This window comes from Chaetodon trifascialis, chromosome 16 (genome assembly GCF_039877785.1).
Source record: "Chaetodon trifascialis isolate fChaTrf1 chromosome 16, fChaTrf1.hap1, whole genome shotgun sequence".
Lineage (NCBI taxonomy): Eukaryota > Metazoa > Chordata > Actinopteri > Chaetodontiformes > Chaetodontidae > Chaetodon > Chaetodon trifascialis.
In genome coordinates, this window is record NC_092071.1 from 7,466,001 (window position 1) to 7,483,197 (window position 17,197).

The 17,197-nt window shown below is 40.4% G+C and overlaps 2 protein-coding genes across 2 annotated transcripts; one reads left to right on the top strand and one right to left on the bottom strand.

Moving 5' to 3' along the window:
- Positions 1-758: 758 nt before the first annotated feature.
- On the top strand, positions 759-9,672 carry LOC139344757 (organic cation/carnitine transporter 2-like). The gene is made up of 10 exons (XM_070983130.1): positions 759-1,286; positions 2,026-2,129; positions 2,987-3,141; positions 3,235-3,406; positions 4,011-4,137; positions 5,558-5,655; positions 6,609-6,823; positions 7,039-7,221; positions 7,930-8,065; positions 8,565-9,672. Exons 1-10 carry the CDS (start codon positions 888-890, stop codon positions 8,647-8,649), a joined length of 1,674 nt encoding a protein of 557 aa, XP_070839231.1. The 5' UTR covers positions 759-887; the 3' UTR covers positions 8,650-9,672.
- Positions 9,673-10,005: 333 nt separating this feature from the next.
- LOC139344758 (organic cation/carnitine transporter 2-like) lies at positions 10,006-17,128 on the bottom strand. The gene is made up of 11 exons (XM_070983131.1): positions 16,922-17,128; positions 15,132-15,314; positions 14,889-14,992; positions 13,435-13,589; positions 13,161-13,332; positions 11,688-11,814; positions 11,400-11,506; positions 10,932-11,146; positions 10,635-10,817; positions 10,396-10,531; positions 10,006-10,075 (listed from the first exon to the last, which is right to left on the bottom strand). Exons 1-11 carry the CDS (start codon positions 17,126-17,128, stop codon positions 10,006-10,008), a joined length of 1,659 nt encoding a protein of 552 aa, XP_070839232.1.
- Between the last annotated feature and the right edge of the window lie 69 nt (positions 17,129-17,197).

Genomic DNA, 17,197 nt, shown 5'->3' on the forward strand with positions numbered 1-17,197 from the left:
TCTGACCTTGGACCAAAGATAATTTTTCACTGTTGTCATATTGTAGATAAAAGGGTACAGAGTGCATCTACGTCTTGCCAGGCAGTTAAGCTATGGGTTGTGTAGGGGAGACACTCTCTCTCCCTCTGTCGCGTGATGATGGACCTCTCCAGCACATCAGTTTGTGTTTTGATGCTCTTTGATTGGCTGTCTGGATTAAAAACAAGCTTTCTAGCGCCTCCAGCTGGAGCTTCACAACATGCCTGCATGGTGATGCCACTGACTGCTTTCATTTTACACCGCAGATGGTTGACAAATCTTCTCACACCAGGAGAAATTAATATTTATTTCGTACTATTTGCAAGTCAGTGTTGGAGGGGGAAAATATGGAGGAGCTGAGATGTTGCTTCCATGATACATTAGTTGTAAATAGCCCACTAATGGTAAATATAAGCAGAAAATGCACATAAAGCTGCCTCATCCTAATGTACTGTTACATATGTGGATCCTAATTATTAAATTTGGCTTTTTATGAAAAAGATGATGATGGGATGAAGATGGACAAACTATAAGTTATGTCCCACGTTTTCACAGTGAAATACTGATAAGGTAAATAATTTCTTATCACAGCTGGATTTTATGTTGAAATAGAAAAAAAAAACTCCTGAAGAACTGTAATATAAGGCCTGATAATTAGGCTATTTCGGGAGTAATAGGCGACTTCAGTGTAGTGTTTGGGTTTAGCCTAAATTTGGATCTCGGGTTGTACCTTTAAAGATCAGTTAATTTTTGGTGGGTGGGATGGTTTTGTGGCTCAAACAAAACCACTGCTTTTGAAATGCCCACTTCAAAGTCTGCTTTTACCTCTCGCCCAGTCTGCGCGCCCGTCGCATAAAGCAGTCACCAACATGACCGACTATGACGCTGCAACCGCCTTCCTCGGAGAATGGGGACGTTTCCAGCAGCAGGTGTTTTTCCTCCTCTGTCTGACCTTCATCCCGAACGGTTTCACCGGCCTGTCCATCGTGTTCCTCGCGGACACGCCGACCCACCGTTGCCTCATCCCCGCGCAGGTGAACCTCACCGCGGCGTGGAGGAACAGCAGCATCCCGCTGGAGGAGGACAAACACGGCGGCGCGCTGGTGCCCAGCAAGTGCTCCAGATACAAGCTTGAAGAAATGCTGAGTTTCTCGGACAGGGGCTTGCTGCCCGGCGTTGATGTGAACCTGTCTAATGTGGCAACAGAGGGCTGCTTGGACGGTTGGGAGTACGACCGGAGCGTGTACGTTTCCACCATCGTTACTGAGGTTGGTAGCCTACACATGCGCCGGTGCTGTGCTCAGAGGAGGCTGCAGCTACCTCCATGATGAGCAAAATAACTTGATATGCTGGTGTTACAAGCATGCAGGTGCAGAACAGGCTGAGACTGACAGAGTATAAAGCCACTAAAACACAGAGGTTGCACTTAACAATTTACGTTTCAAATTTTCAATTAATTTCCATTCAGTTTTATTTATATAGCGCCACCTCACAACAGAGGTGCAGACCTTTCTCTTTATCTATAGATACCCAACAACTCCCTCATGAGCAAGCACTTGGATGTGATTTGAGTGAGTTTTAGGTGCTCACTGTGATTATCCTCGACTACAAAAATTACATTTCTGTCAGATTTGATGTCAGAATAGATTTAGATATTTTTTCCGATAAATAAAAAATACCTGAATACCTGCAGATATCACACATATGTCAATATGTTAACGCAGGTGTTTCTAACATTTTGTCCACCCTCATTTGATACATGTTTGAACATAATAATGGAATTGGAAACAGTTTCAATAAAAGTTTTTAAATTGTACTAAGGTAGTACAGTTTGTTATAAATATAATATTGACATGATTATTTATTGAATCATTTAGTTAGTACTTTGGTTCTTTGAGGAATGTTTCTGTTGCTAAGAAATTGTAATTTCAGGATGCCACACTTTTTGTGTACTTTATGTACTCTGACTTGGATACTGCATGTGTGTGTGTGTGTGTTTTTCTGCAGTGGGACCTGGTGTGTGATGACAGGTGGAAGAACCCGCTGACCTCCTCTCTTTTCTTCTGTGGAGTTCTCACTGGCTCCTTCATTTCGGGACAGCTCTCTGACAGGTTATGGACAAAACACTCAACACATGCATAATATATATATATTGAAATGTTGCATTCAGACTTAAATCAGGTACACCTCATCACTAACAGGTAACAATAGTGTGGATGGCTGAAAAAGGCTTTGCAACATGAAAGAACTTTATTCTTTGTTTTGAGTGGAAGTCAAACTGACAATAAAAGCACAATTTGACAATTTTAGTGTTACTTTGCTTTAAATGGAAAAAAGACTGTACATAATGTGTCAGTGAACAACATAAAATGTTCCAGGTTTTCCAGGACTGCTTTCAAGTCGTGGTCCTGCTCACATTTTGAGTTATGTGAAATGGGAACTCCACCGATTTTACATGCCAAAGTCAGTTTACTGGTCTTAGCAGGGCTGCTGCGTGCAAAATGTTGTATGAAGCCATTTATGGCTCCAGAGGGTGCTGCACACAATCTGATAAATGACCTCAGGTGATGTCACTTGAGTCAGTGTAGGTGGGGCCAGCGTGAATGCGTAAATAATAAAAATCTAGGAGCTGGAAAGTAGTCATGTTACCAGACCTCTGCAGTCCTCATCTCTGCTCAAGGCTACATTAGCTGCTACAAGCATAACACACCCAAATCTTTAAAAATCTAGTCAACAGTAGAGCTCCAGAAGAGGCAGGGGCGCCCTGGTAGCTCACCTGGTAGAGTGTGTACAATGTATGCGTCCTGACTGCAGCGGCTCCAGCCTGGACCCTTTGCTGCATCATCCCCTCTCTCACCCCTGCTGCTGGAAACAAGGTTAATGAGGGCAGTGAGATTTGGCCAGTGCACCGTCCCATGAATGCAGCATGCCGACTCGGTCTTTAACCTGTGCTTTGTGTCATGTTCAGGTACGGGAGAAAAATAGTGTTGTTTGTTACCATGGCAGTCCAGACAGTGTTCACATTCATCCAGGTCTTCTCCCCATCCTGGACCGTGTTCTGTGCCGTCTTCTTTATTGTCGGTGTGGGACAAATCTCCAATTATGTGGCTGCGTTTGTGCTCGGTACCTTTTGCTCATTAATTCTCAGATGTGTTTAGCTGCTAACTTGATCCTGACCGACTGCAATTCATTCCTGGTGTTCTCTCTCGTGTTAAGGAACTGAGATATTAGGCCAACGCGTTCGGACAATTTACTCCACCGCTGGTGTGTGTCTTTTCTTTGGACTGGGCTACATGCTGCTGCCGCTGTTTGCTTTCTTCATCAGAGACTGGAGGATGCTCCTCCTCAGCCTCACGCTGCCTGGCTTGCTCAGTGTGCCTCTCTGGTGGTAGGTGGGTGTGTTTGTCTGTGTGGGGTTTTTTATTTTTTAAACTTGATTTTAAATATGTCAATCTGGTTGTCAATCAGCTGTCATCATTACTGCAGAAGTGACAATCTGGATATGGATGGATTTGCGCTTTTTTATAACTATCAGTCAATTGAGACACCATTAATTTCATTTAGATCAATTTTGATTGCTTAAATCATATTTCAAACAAAAATGCAATAGGTTAAGTGGTCCTAGCAAATTTTTTTTGCAGCCTTCTTTATGGCGAAGTGAATATTTTGGGGTATATTTTGGTGATTTAAAGACATACTTTAAAGACATTCAGTGTTTTACCATTTATAGACTAAATAAATGAAATAATCAATAATAAAATAATAATAAATTGCATCTTAGAGTTATGTGTGTACTGCCAGTCTAACATCACTAGCCTATAACTTTACTGAAGGCTTTACAGCTAGTGTTAGGCAGGTTTTACTTTTATGGAGGCACTTATTTGAGCATTGCAAGGAATCAAAATAAGGAGAAAGAAAAGCCTCAGTAGTGCTTTTGCTGCACAGCATTTTCCCCATTTTAACCTCTGTCTCTCTACTGTGTAATGAGGCAGGTACATCCCAGAGTCTCCTCGCTGGCTGCTCTCTCAAGGAAGAGTAGAAGAGGCTGAGGCCATATTGAGGGATGCTGCTAAGAGGAACAAAATCGAGCCTCCGCCGGTCATCTTTAGTCCTTTGCAGGTGGGATCTCACTGGAAAAATCTGCTTCTGTGAGGAAATAAACAGGGTGCTTGTAGTAACTAGATGTAGGTTAATAATATAATCAGTTCAGAGTTACTGAAGTTAGTGAATCTTTGTGCGATGTAATCATTTACTATTCAGCAGACACTCATCTGGATGGCAGCTGACAGAAACTGTGTCGAGATTTAGCCAACAGATTTTCCTAAAAGTATCTGCCAAAGCATCCAGCCTTCAGCTGTTCGACTGAAGGAAGTCTCCCTAAGTTACAAAGTGCAGAATGACTTTTATGTACCACCTCTTCTTTTCTGTTATAGTAGTTATATTGCTGTGTACTATGTTTGTGCTGTGTAGTATATTTGTGTGTAGTTTTTACATATAAAGGGAGAAGTGTTAAAAAGCAATTATATATTTAAAGTGGGTGTTGCTTTTCCTTCATGAGAGCTGACTGTTTTAAACTTCCCTGACACCTGGACTTTTACCCAGGAACTTTCTTTTAAAATCATTCCCTTTCAATGAGAAACACACATTACAGAGAATCAGGCTATTCCCTCAACAGTCTAGCTCTGTTTATGCATGCAGGTCCCAAATACTACCACATTTTTATATAGAAAAACTTTTTTCATTCTTGATAAACCCTATAATTTGTACCACTGATCTTTGTTTTGCCTCTTGCTCACTGCTGGAAACTGGCACAAGGCAGAACTTCAAGTCCTGCTTTTTGGCAGCCTTTTCGTACTACATGCTGAATCAAAGTCCACTGCTACAGTACTTATGCAGGGTAACATGCTGTAGTAAAGAAGGAACATCAATGCATGAATATGTTACAAATATAATATGCAAACAATGTGAAAATGATGAAGGTACAAAAATGAATCTTCTAAACATCAGCCTGACTGATGCTTGATTTTTGAGGGTGATAACAGCGATATTTGAGAGTTTAAAAAAAAATTGACGATAAAGTATTGGCTTGTAGCAATTTTAACATAACTTGTTATGTCTTTGACTTGTTAAAGGTAGATACCAAGCAGGGCATTTGAGAGTGTAGAAATAAAGCAGTGCTCTCTGGTGGACAAAGTCTGACACTGTCTAAATGTCCTCAAATGTCTAGATTCTGTACTGCAGTGTCTTGTTGATTATCAGCCAACATGTACAGCAATAGCTAACCTCAGCTGATTTTTCAGTCTGGCTCTATTCCTGATGATCACAGGCATTTTTGCCCCCTCAGTTTTTCATTGCACATTGAACTTTTGCCTCCATTAATCCTGTCTTTTGGGTACAAAATGTTTGCACACAAGCACATGCATGTGTTCACTCAGCAAGTGGCCATGCATTCACATGCTTCTCTCTAATGAAATTATTTCCAGACTGATGGTTCTGCTTGTTAAGTGTTTGTTGTTCCACGTGCTCTGCTGCCCCACAGAAAGAACTTCAATCCGAAAGGGGGAGGGCCCACAACATCTGTGACCTGCTCCGTTCTCGAAACATCCGCTCCATCTCTGTCACGCTGTGGCTGGTCTGGTGAGTCCCTGCTGTCCCACCTGACCTCCACATTCAGCGCAACGACCCCCGCGCACATAAATACACACACCTAAGAACACACATGCAGACATATACCGTGCACCCTTTTAAGCTTTGACAAATGCACATTCTCACATCTTCAGCCTGTTCATGCTTCACCTTTGACCATGTGTCAGCCCATTTCATTAACAACAAATAATGACCTGACAGATGCTGTGAAGCCTGCAACCAAGGACAGAATCAGATTTTATGTAACTGCACAGTATGCCTGTATTTTTCCTGCGCTCACTTCCTTGCCAAGTCTGAAAACATTCAGATTTTTGTTTAATTAGTAAACAGTTCCATTTAGTCTTGTGGAAAAGAAGTCATTACAGCTTAATTAACTGCTTTAACAATCTCTCTCTTAGTGGCATTTCTGCCTCTTCTGCAAATTACTTTTTCCTAAAAAAATTGATTCATGTTGTTTCTAGTGCACCCAGATATCCCTGTTTTATAGTCTCCTTATATTCTTTGCTCCAGTTCATGTTACACAGGAATTTTGTTTAACTTCTGAATTGGTTATGATTGAAATGATTGAAAACTTTTCTTTTAGTGCAACACATTCCTACAAGTGTTTCACAATAAAAGCCTTGTTAAGAAATGCAGGGTTCCCATCCACTGAAACTTTAACAGGACAAACAGAAGCAGATCAGAACAAGGCTTTGTTTTAAAATATGATCACTTACACTTATCAAACTTAGGAAATAATAAATAAAGGCCTGCTTCTAATACAAGCCTGCTTCAAATAAAGGCCCTGTATACTGTTTGAGGAAATATGGTACAGTAGTCACAAGTTTATGTTTCACAAGTTTATGTTTCTGAATACATTGCAGTGTCATCCCATAGAGCTACACAGGTTAATAAACACCTTCTAGTGTCACATATTGACATATTCTCAACAATTATCCCCATAGGAACACCTTGACCATCGCTTACTTTGCCCTTTCCCTGAATACGGCGAATCTTCATGGTAACGCGTACTTCAACTGTTTCCTGTCGGCTGTAGTAGAGATGCCAGCATACACATTGTCATGGATTATGTTTCGCTGGTGTTCCAGACGGCTGAGTCTTTTCTCAGCCCTCTTCATGGGAGGATTGTTTCTACTTTTGATACAGCTCATACCAGCAAGTATGACACTTTTTAACACTAGATTAATATCACCTTGATTGATGTTCCTTTATGTAAGATCATTATTGTACCAACATATATTCAGATGCAAAAACATTGTTTACTTGTTCACATTCAAGCAGATAGACATGTGGATATACCATTTAACTTATTTAGAACTTATTTAACTAATAACTTATATGTAACCTAACAATGTAATGCCTTATTCCCCATAGACCTGATCTATCTAGCCGTAACGCTTGAGATGATGGGAAAATTTGCGGTGACGACGGCATTTGCTATCGTGTATGCATACACAGCAGAACTCTACCCAACTGTATTGAGGAATACTGCATTGGGTGCCTGCTCTATGGCCTCCAGAATAGGCAGCATCATCGCCCCATACTTCATTTACCTAAGTAAGGATACTGCAGTACAGTAAGTTCACTCATCTTCGTTAGCTGTCAGTGTGGTAGTTTGATGGTGGCTGGAGTTTGAAATGTGATTTTTCACCTCTGTACTTCCTCATTTCAATCATTAATTACCTCTTACTGAAACATCAGAGCTACAGTAAACACAAAGAACGTGTGTGTGAATCCCCTCATGAATCTAATTTGCCCCATTTTCATTTTTCTTCAGATGCAGTGAAAACTCAGCAAGTCTGTGCAAAAAGACATTTTTAGTGCCGAGTTTATTTCCTTTACTTCCATAGTACCTGGGACGTTCACTCATCTGATATGTCACAAAAATTTCAAATGCATGGAAGTGAATGGAATTATTTGGGCATTTGGGAATTCTAAAGCTGTTTCTCTCCCATCTGAGTTGCACTAACACTGTTAGAAATAAGGGGCTAACAAAAAGCTGGTGCCTCCACAGAAACAGAACAACAAGAACAAAGCTGAACAAAAGCATAAAAGCAGGCTTGATTAGCACTCAGATCAGACAGACCAGCCCGCTGAAAATCCCAAAGTTTCTTTTAAGATTTAGTAGATTGGATTTAAACTACTGATTTGCCCCCATCAAACTTCTTTAAGTCTCTCCCTCTTTTGTTTTTAACTGCTCTATGGTACCATTGTAGCCGAGGTTGTTCTTCACTGCCTCCTGCCTCCTCTGATGTGTTGCCACAGGAAGCTATTCCATTTCACTGCCTTACATCCTCATGGGAAGCCTTACAGTTCTGTCGGGGTTGCTGAGTCTCCTGCTGCCTGAGAGCTATGGAATGCCTCTGCCTGACACCATCACTCACATGCAACACTTCTCTGGGTAAGACTACCCCTCCCTGTCATCAAGCATCCTGGAGAACAATGCTATGAGAGGTTTAGATTGGTCATTAGTTTCTATTTTTGTACAGTTCTCAATTTCTATGTTGATTTTGGCTTAGTTTCAGTCCATTTGTGTGGGTTTTATTTTCTAATGTCACTCAGATCTGGTTAATTCATTGTTCAAGTGCCTTTTTACAGAAATGATTAACTTTAATGTCACAAGCACAAGCGATGATTCTGGATGTTGGCACAGAAATGTTGGCTGAAATCTGACACAACTGCTGGTATAAATTAGTCAATATAAAAAGGTAACCACTGTAATATTGTCACTGCTCAGGCAAACTTGACATATTTTCAGGGGTTTACCCATGTTTAAAAAATGCATATATGTGCTAATTTTGCTGCCCACCAGGTTCACCTGCATTAAGTTTAACAATAGGCCTGGACAGCATTGTTCTGTGGGTCATTACATAAGCTGTATTTGTATGTTTGTGCTCTAGATGTTGTAAGAAGACCCCTTATACGCTCACACGCACAGAGGAAAAGGAAAACACTGCTGAAAGGAAGTCCCCGGTTGTCCCTTGAACAAGGAGCAGCTCTGACAACTGAAAGCTGGAGGCGACTGATTGGACAAACATTGTGTCTCTGTCCATATTGTCACTGTATTTGTGAAATGATGTGACTTCAACAGCACCAAGTAACATGACAGTAATTCACATAATATAATGGTGCCCTCAAGTCAAAATACTGTGAAATGAAAATGTAACAATCATCAATGCAATTGTTATCATGCTCATGTTATATGGCTCTTCATTTCTGTAAAAGATGAAAATAATAGCAGCACACAACATACACATAAAATAAAGTTTCTATCTAAAGTTTTTTTTCTAATCTGTAGACCCAGGGACACACACAAGCCACCTGCTAGCAACACACACAAGCTAAGCTGCCACATGCAGCCTGAACTGCCAAAGTCTCACCCAGTCTTTAATCCTCCAGACCTTAATGAGTGATTGAAAACAGCGGCACACAGCCACTCACCGCAGCTGCAAGGGAGGAAAGAATGGGATGTGGAGAGACAGCAGAAGGAAACCAACATGATAAATAACAAATGTACAGTGTCCATACACAATGTAACTTACTTCAACAAAGTCAAAATATCAGCTACATATGTTAAGCATTAATTCTTTTAATTTCACTTCTTACAAAATAGTTCAAGTCATTTTGTTAAATCTGCTTGTACTGAGTGACAATTCTTCATAGAAATAGTAAAATCAACATACAGTAGAAATGATGTTCGATCACAATATTTATTGATTAATAGCTCATTCAAAATGCTTCAGACAATCAGAGTTGACTTTCTTATAGCACTGCATGTTTTTGGATGGTCTTTTGTTTTCAGCATCATTTCTAGCATTCAGCGTAGAGGGAAACTAAAAATAAAAATAAAAAAATAAAATTTTTTCACTGTTACCAACTTCATTATCATCATCATGAATAAGCGTGAGCGCTGCAAAGACTCTTGCCACCACTGTCACAACCTCTCAGAGTGATGATGATAGTGTTGATGATGATTGATTCGGGGGTAATATTAAAAGAATTATCTGTAGCATTTGGTGTCTTTCTTTCAAATGTCTTGTCTGAGCACTCACTCTGAGCTAAAGGCTGTATATTTGACACAGTTTTCAGTAGCAGCAGGTGGTTTAAGTACAATCACTGGGTAGTTTGCTCTGCTATGGTAGTTCCTCAAGCAAAGAAAGACATCAATTTGGAGAAGTTGTGGCAAAATCCAGGTACAAACCCAGCTGAGGACTTCAAACTTCACAGAAAGGCCCGACCCGGGAATCAAACTGGCGACCTTCTTACTGTGAGGCACGCGCACTACTTGCTGCGCCACCGTGCAGCCCCAAATGCAATATGTCAATTTTAAATATTAATGAATCACAGCCGACTTTCCAAAGGCACCGCAGGTTCTGGTGTTTCTTTTCGAGTGATGCAGGGAAATTTCAACCTGTTAAAGAGAGAAAAAACACATTACACAAACATTATTTGGTTTAGTGTTCTGCACATGCAGCTGCTACCTGCTGGGTAACAAGAGTTAGGAATGTGTCCTCACTGCTTTCAACTTCATTATTACTATTATGAGCTGCTGCATTTACTGCAATGACTAATGTTGCTATTATCACACTCAAAAGGATGATGATGAGGATAATGTAATAACTAATTTTATTAAGTAGTTAGGCAGATGTAATTCTCGTAAAATCTTAAATGCATCCTTTACTTTTTCAAAAATCATTAGTTTGTCTACAAGGAGCAGTAGTAGCATCTCACTTTTCTCTTTTCAGCATCTGGTCAATAGTTTCAGGTAGAGGGTGTCCAAAGCTCTCTGGTAGGAAGAGCGTGACAAAGGCAGCCACAAGAGTCAGAGTCCCCAGGATAATATAAGGCGCATATGGAGAGTAAGTACCTGTCAGGGGGGAAAGGGAAAATTAGGATGGGAGGGAGGCCTGGGTCCTCTCTGGCATGCCTAAACGGGCAAGTTGAAAGTTTATGAAGACCGGTTTACTCACGCAGATGGAACAAAAAAGGTGCCACAGAGGAGCCAATTCTGGAAAATGTGCCACATAGCCCTGTCGCTGTGCTCCTGATCACTGTTGGGTACAGCTCTGCTGTGTAGGGAAACATCAGGGTGGTACTGATGGTAAGGGCATATTTACCCAGCATCTCCAGCGTAATAGCCAGCTCTGGTAAAGCTGAAAATGACAGAGAATAGTACATCTTCAAAATATAATAGAATGAGCCATGCGTTTGAGTCCTGAAAAGTGAGCAAGTTGTGCAGTTTTAGAGCTCAAATGCTCACGACTTACTATGAGGCACCAGCTGAATGAAGAACAGGGACAGTGCTCCCAGGATCGCTGTGAAACTGACAGATAGTCGGCGTGGTAAGTGCTGCAGTGCCAGCCAGCAGCAAATGTACGCTGGCACCTCTACAGCTCCTGAGATGAAACAGCTGATGTAGGGGTTGCCACTGAGTTGCGCTGAGTTCAGGGACAGGCCAAAATAGCCACTAACGAGAGTAAACCTAAGTGAGACAGAGATACAGAGAGCAGAGATATTGAGAAAGGGATATAAGTCAGATACAGTTGATCAGTGGTTGACCATGTGATTGCCAATTCTTTTCTCAATTAATCAATGACTCGTTTGTCTACAAAATGCCAGAAAAGGTGAAAAATTCCCATCACAAATTCACAAAGCCCAGGGGGTCATCTTCATCATCAATACTTTGTTCTGTCCGACCAACAGTCAGTACCGTCTACAAACAGGCTCAGACTCACCACACGTAGCAGAGAATGATGCTTGGGATTCTGATGTGTTTGATTCTCATCAGATCTAAGATAGTTAAACGTTCCTCCTTTCCAGAACATGTCTTCTTCTCATCAGCCTGTAAGATACAAATCCTCACTCTCAATTTGCTGTTTTTTCAAAAGCTGGGGTGGTTTTGACTGAATCAAGCTAATTGTAACAAAGCTTAACAAAGCTGCGAACAGGAGGAATAACTAAAGCAAGCAAAAGCTGTCTTGTCTTGGCTTCAATATTGTCCTTTTCTGTTTGGTTCAACTTACAGTGCAGTGTTGAAAGATGATCTGTGGGGCTTCAACTTTGTTCTTCTTAGCAGCATCTCTTACTATGGCCTCAGCCTCTTCCACTCGTCCCCGACAGAGCAACCACCGAGGAGACTCTGGGATGAACCTGCCTCAGTATTCAACACAGAGACACACAGGTTCAGGGGCAGGTCTCACAAAAATACTTTAGATGCAATGACAGGGAAAGAGTTTTGGAGGATGCAGTATTCCATTTTGTTTTCCCAAGGAAATCCTTTGTAACTCTTGTTGCCTATGAGATTAATACTATTAACTGTTGTCACATTTTTGTTCCAAATCAGTTTTCTGCCTGGAAAACAGCAGTGGGTCTGGGCCTACAACCGCTGACTGACGGACTGAGCAGCTGAGTGATGAAGTTTCCCCATTGGCTGTTGCTCCTTCAAAATGAATGGTGCGAACAGTTGGAGCGTTGTGTATATTCTCTATGCTACAAAGCCCAGAAGTGTGACAAGACACAAAGTGCCTGTGTGCTGAGCGCTGCACATTCGCCATTTCTTCTGTCTGGAGAGCTGAAAGACATTCAGCTGTGGATAAAATGCTGCACTTGTCACTGTCCCTTTTTACCCAGATGTCCAATCACAGTGGAGGAAGAGTGGGACAGAAGTGCAGAGCATGATAACCTTACACCTTTGTTTGGACAATGCTTTGTTGGTTTTTAAGAAAGCATTTTTTTATGTTTACAAAAACAATGATGATAATCAAAACCAGCTGTCTTTAAAAACTGTTCCTAACAGCAACAAAAACAAGATGCTCACCAATAAGAATTTAGTTTTTAATGGAATGTTTTTAAAAGCTACAAGACATATCCAGAGCAAAATAAACAGTCACCGCCATTGCTGAGCATTTCCGCTTTGGAACTGCAGAGGACTGATGACAGACTCAAAAACATGGATTCACACAGCCAGGGTTTCATATCTAACATGCCTCAAGCTCCTGTTATTTATACTGTAACTGTTAGGTTTCCAATCTTACAGAGAGTGACATATAAAAGACATCATTGTATAACATCGAATTGTTGGCCCCCCTGCACAGTTTGTTCTTCTTTGGAATTGGTTTCCAGTTCAAACATGTATGGACGAACTACTCCTATATTACCAATTGTCATTGTGTAGCATGTAGTAGCTAGCAAAACAGAAAATCAGATGCATGTTGACTGCATGTTAGACGAGTAGAGCTGCAGGTGAGCAGGTATGCTTGAGCTGCAGGTGAGCAGTGGGGAGGTGGGTGGAGATAGAGGCTGACTTATATATTGGTATATCTGCACATACTAAATGTAGGCAAAGATGGAGAGTTATATCTATGCCATTTTAAGGCATGACGAGATTCATTTTTTTTCTTTAAAAACTTCTAAATTTGTAATTTTGATGAACAAAGATGACTTTTTAGGGGTTTAATCAATGGCAGGAGAGGAATTTTAATCTTACTTTAACTCACCACCAGAGGGGAATGTAGAGCAGGCAAGGCAGAGTGATGACCAGCAGGAGAGATTTCCAGTCCCTAAAAAAGAAAGCAAGGAGTGGGAGTATCATGTAGCCAATGGCAAAACACAGACATGTACCCAGCGTTGAGAACAGGACCCGCACATTGCCAGCCAAGATCTCTGATCCTGCAGGGAGAGAAATATAAAAAGAGGGACATGAACATCACATACATGTAGTACAGAGAAAATATTGTGTTAACAGTTAGAGCAGGAGGTGTTTATATGTACCCAGCACAAAAGCAGACTGGTAGTTGCCGATCTGTCCCAAACCACTGAAGAACAGGAGGATGGCAAACACTGTCCATGAAGGGGAGAAGACTTGAAGAAAAGTGAAAATCGCCTGAGCTGCCATGGTTCCAAAAAACACAGGCTTCCTTCCATATCTATATTGAGGACACAAAGAATAAAAGAAGAACAATAGAAAATAAGACGTTTGATTTGAGAAGCTGGAACCAAAAATCTTTAGGTAAAAAGTTACTTCAAAAGTTACTTTAATGATTTCTTTTGAATATACTTTAATACTAATTAGTTAAGTGCAAATATGCTGAAGATAAAATGCACTGATTGCTAATTTCCAAGCCTCATTACTGACATGGTTCTCGAGGACCAAATAGTCTTGGGACCTATTGCTGAATGCTGGACTGCATCTAAGGTTTGAGATGGAAGGCAGAAGAATGCAAATAAACATAGAAAGTTTTCCTTTTCATGACTTAAGTTCAGTTCATTCATGTTTTATAATGCACGGCTTGTCATCCAGCCAAAAACCGAGGTATCTATAATAGTTACATTTTCAATTTGAGTCCCATTAAGAGTAATAATATTCATTTCAGTGGGACTGCTGCATGCAATTTGTTTTAGTTGGGATTAAAAGTAATTTCAGATCAATCCAAATTTGCTGTACAGCACAGAGATCAAAATGCTAATTCTGCTAAAACCGCCTGGACAGCAGACAGAACAGTGTTGTCCATGTTCAGATGAATTGTACTGTTTCTAACTTTTTCACCTAATTCATTTACAAGAATTGTGAATAAAAGTGGTCCTGGACTAGAACCCTGTGGCACATCTTTGTTAAAACCTGACTGACAGCCATTGGTCACAATGCCACAGCTGTACCACTGAGATAACTTGCAAACCAACTGTGCAATTTTTCATCAAATCCACGACAATCTAGGTATATCAAAAGAATTTGATGGGTAACACTTTTGAAAGCCTTAGATAAATCAGTGAAAGGGCAACATAATGTAAACCCTGATTGATAAAATTCCAAAATGAAGTGCTGAGATCGTTCACCAGTTTCTTGAATACTTTAGCTTGATAGGAAAGTTTGAAAATTGCTTAATAATTATTCAGCTCATTTGACTGATGCCCCTCTCTGATTCAACTAAATTGAAGCTCCTAACAACAACGGCCTTGGCTGATTTATCTTATTCAGCACGAAAACATTGTTTTTGCTCATAATACTTCATAATAAACTACAATAGAATATTATTAGTAACAGCGTTTGATCTAATTAGATGAAATCAAATTCTTTTTACTTTTAATTACTTTTTCAATTGTTTCCCCCAAATGGTTATTTGTCTTTAATCTGCTCAGACAAGTGAAGTAAAAAGAAAACTATGTGAAGAAGTTCAAAAATAACTTTTCAAAGCTTTACATATGCATTGAGTTTATGTTCTCAATACCTGTCTGAGAGCTGTCCTGTGAAGAAGGATCCAGCAAGGACTCCTAGGAAGTAAATTGTGGAGCTGAATGGCTGCTTCCACTGATCACTGCACACCAGGTCAAACTGGGACAGCCATGTATGAAAAAGACATTTAGGAAAACTAAAAACACAAAGCAGTCACAATTCTCAAAAATCTTAAAAGAATATTGGAAAAAATACAACTACAACTGTTGCAGGTGTATACACAAACACACAGACACACCTGCGAGACTATGGTGGATTGGTAGATGTCTCTGCTGTAGCTCCACCCGTCTAGACAGGCCTCCTGTTCCAAGTCTGTGAGGTTGACATCTCTCCCAGGAATGAGTCCCTGAGCAGACAGATTTCTGACCACATCCAGCTTGTATCTGCTGCATTTGCTTAACTCTTGTTTCCCATCCACCACCTGATAAACACAATGACAAATGTTATTGATAACACTTTGTAATTCAATAACATGAAAGACTTAGACTTTTACTTGATTGATTCCAATTTGGGACATTCTTTTGTTGCAGCAGCAGCAGCAGCAGCAGGTTAAACATATGCATAGACATAATATATATATACAAGAGGGAAGGTAAGGATGAGACTAAAGCAAAGAGAGAAAGAGTTCTCAAAAAATATAACTAAGCATATAAACATGGAATAACAGCAATTCTTCAAATACACTTAGATTAAATAAATATATAGCTATATAATTTGTATCATAATATACAATACATATTATATAATATTATAATAAAAATACAATATGACTAAGTATGAAAGCATACTTATAAGAATGAACGCATCAGCATGTAGGGCTCCTCGCCAACGGGCTAGTCGAGTATTATTCATCTGTGTTTTTTGTCCCTGTCTTATTATTATAGTTGCGTCTTATATGTTAGGTTATGTTATGTTAGTTTATTTGTGTCACTAATTCATTTTAAATTGCACAGGGAGTGGGTAGGCTGAATCGGGGGGATGACAACCTTGTGGGGATCAATACGGGCCGTGGCTCCAGTGTGTATTGTGTGCTGTATAACTGAGGTGTGCAGTGATGTGTTGTTTGAGGCGTGCAGCGGCGTGCTGTGATTTCAACCTGAGTGCTTTGTGTTTAATGCCAGTCCAGTTTCTATCTAGCTCTTTATGGGTTGGGGTGAGCTCGACAGCCTGAGTTGTAATTCCCCTGCTGGCTGTCTCTCGCCTGCCTGTGTCTTATAGCCACTGTATTCCTGCGCCCTAATTTATTAACCATTTTAGAAAGATTAATAACATATTTTATAGAGTACTGCTGTCTGTCCCGTGTGGGTTTATTCGATTCCTCTGACAGAAACCTTGCTGATAAATTCCAGGTGGTGGCAGTATCCCTCTGCATGGTTTACAAGGTTAATTACAGTGTTTTGCCCAAAGATACTTCGGCATGTGGACTGCCGAGGCCAGGGACCAAACCACCATTTCAGGATTCTGCTGTATGCAAATTTCACAGTAGCTTCATTGTAAACTCAAAGTGCCTGTAAGAATATTATAGAAATAATTAAGACATACAGCACCTTGATGTCATTTAATTGCATGACTAAATTGGAACGACAACGTAAATGAAAAAAATTGTGATCACAAAAATTACAGCAGAGGAAGAGCAGAGACGACACCCCCCCACGAACACTGATGTTCTTCAGTAAGCGACAGACTGCTCATATTTTCATAACATGCTGTATTTCCATATCATATTGTATATCTTAGATTGCCATGTTTTTCCTAGATTCCTAGATAGATTTTAACTTGTTTCTTTTATATTTTTTCTTTTCTAATTTCTATTACATTTTATATTTTATGTCTACTGTATTGCTGTTTGCACCAGGGATTTGAGGGAAACGATATTTAAATTCTGTGATCTGTGCATGTCCTGTACATAGAGCGGCATTGACAATAAAGTTGACTTGACTTATAGTTTAGAATGGTTTCTTGGTCAAAGGTAAACTTTCACTCGAAGTAAGCAAACTGATTGTCCTCAGCAGCTGTACACTGATTTACCTTTACTGGGATGATAGCATTGTGCCACTCTTGGGTCAGGTTGTGCTCAGGAATCATGCAGTGATGACTGGGAATAGCAGCCACAAAGATGATGGATAAAACTCCGGTTCCATTGGGGATGGTGCTGACACAGAGCAGGAAGAAGACTATCTGCTGGAAACGTCCCCATTTGCCCAGGAAGGCTGTGGTTTCATCATAATCATTCATAATCTCAGAATTCTCTTCTTTCTACCTACAGAGAGAGAGAGAGAGAGAGAGAGAGAGAGAGAGAGAGAG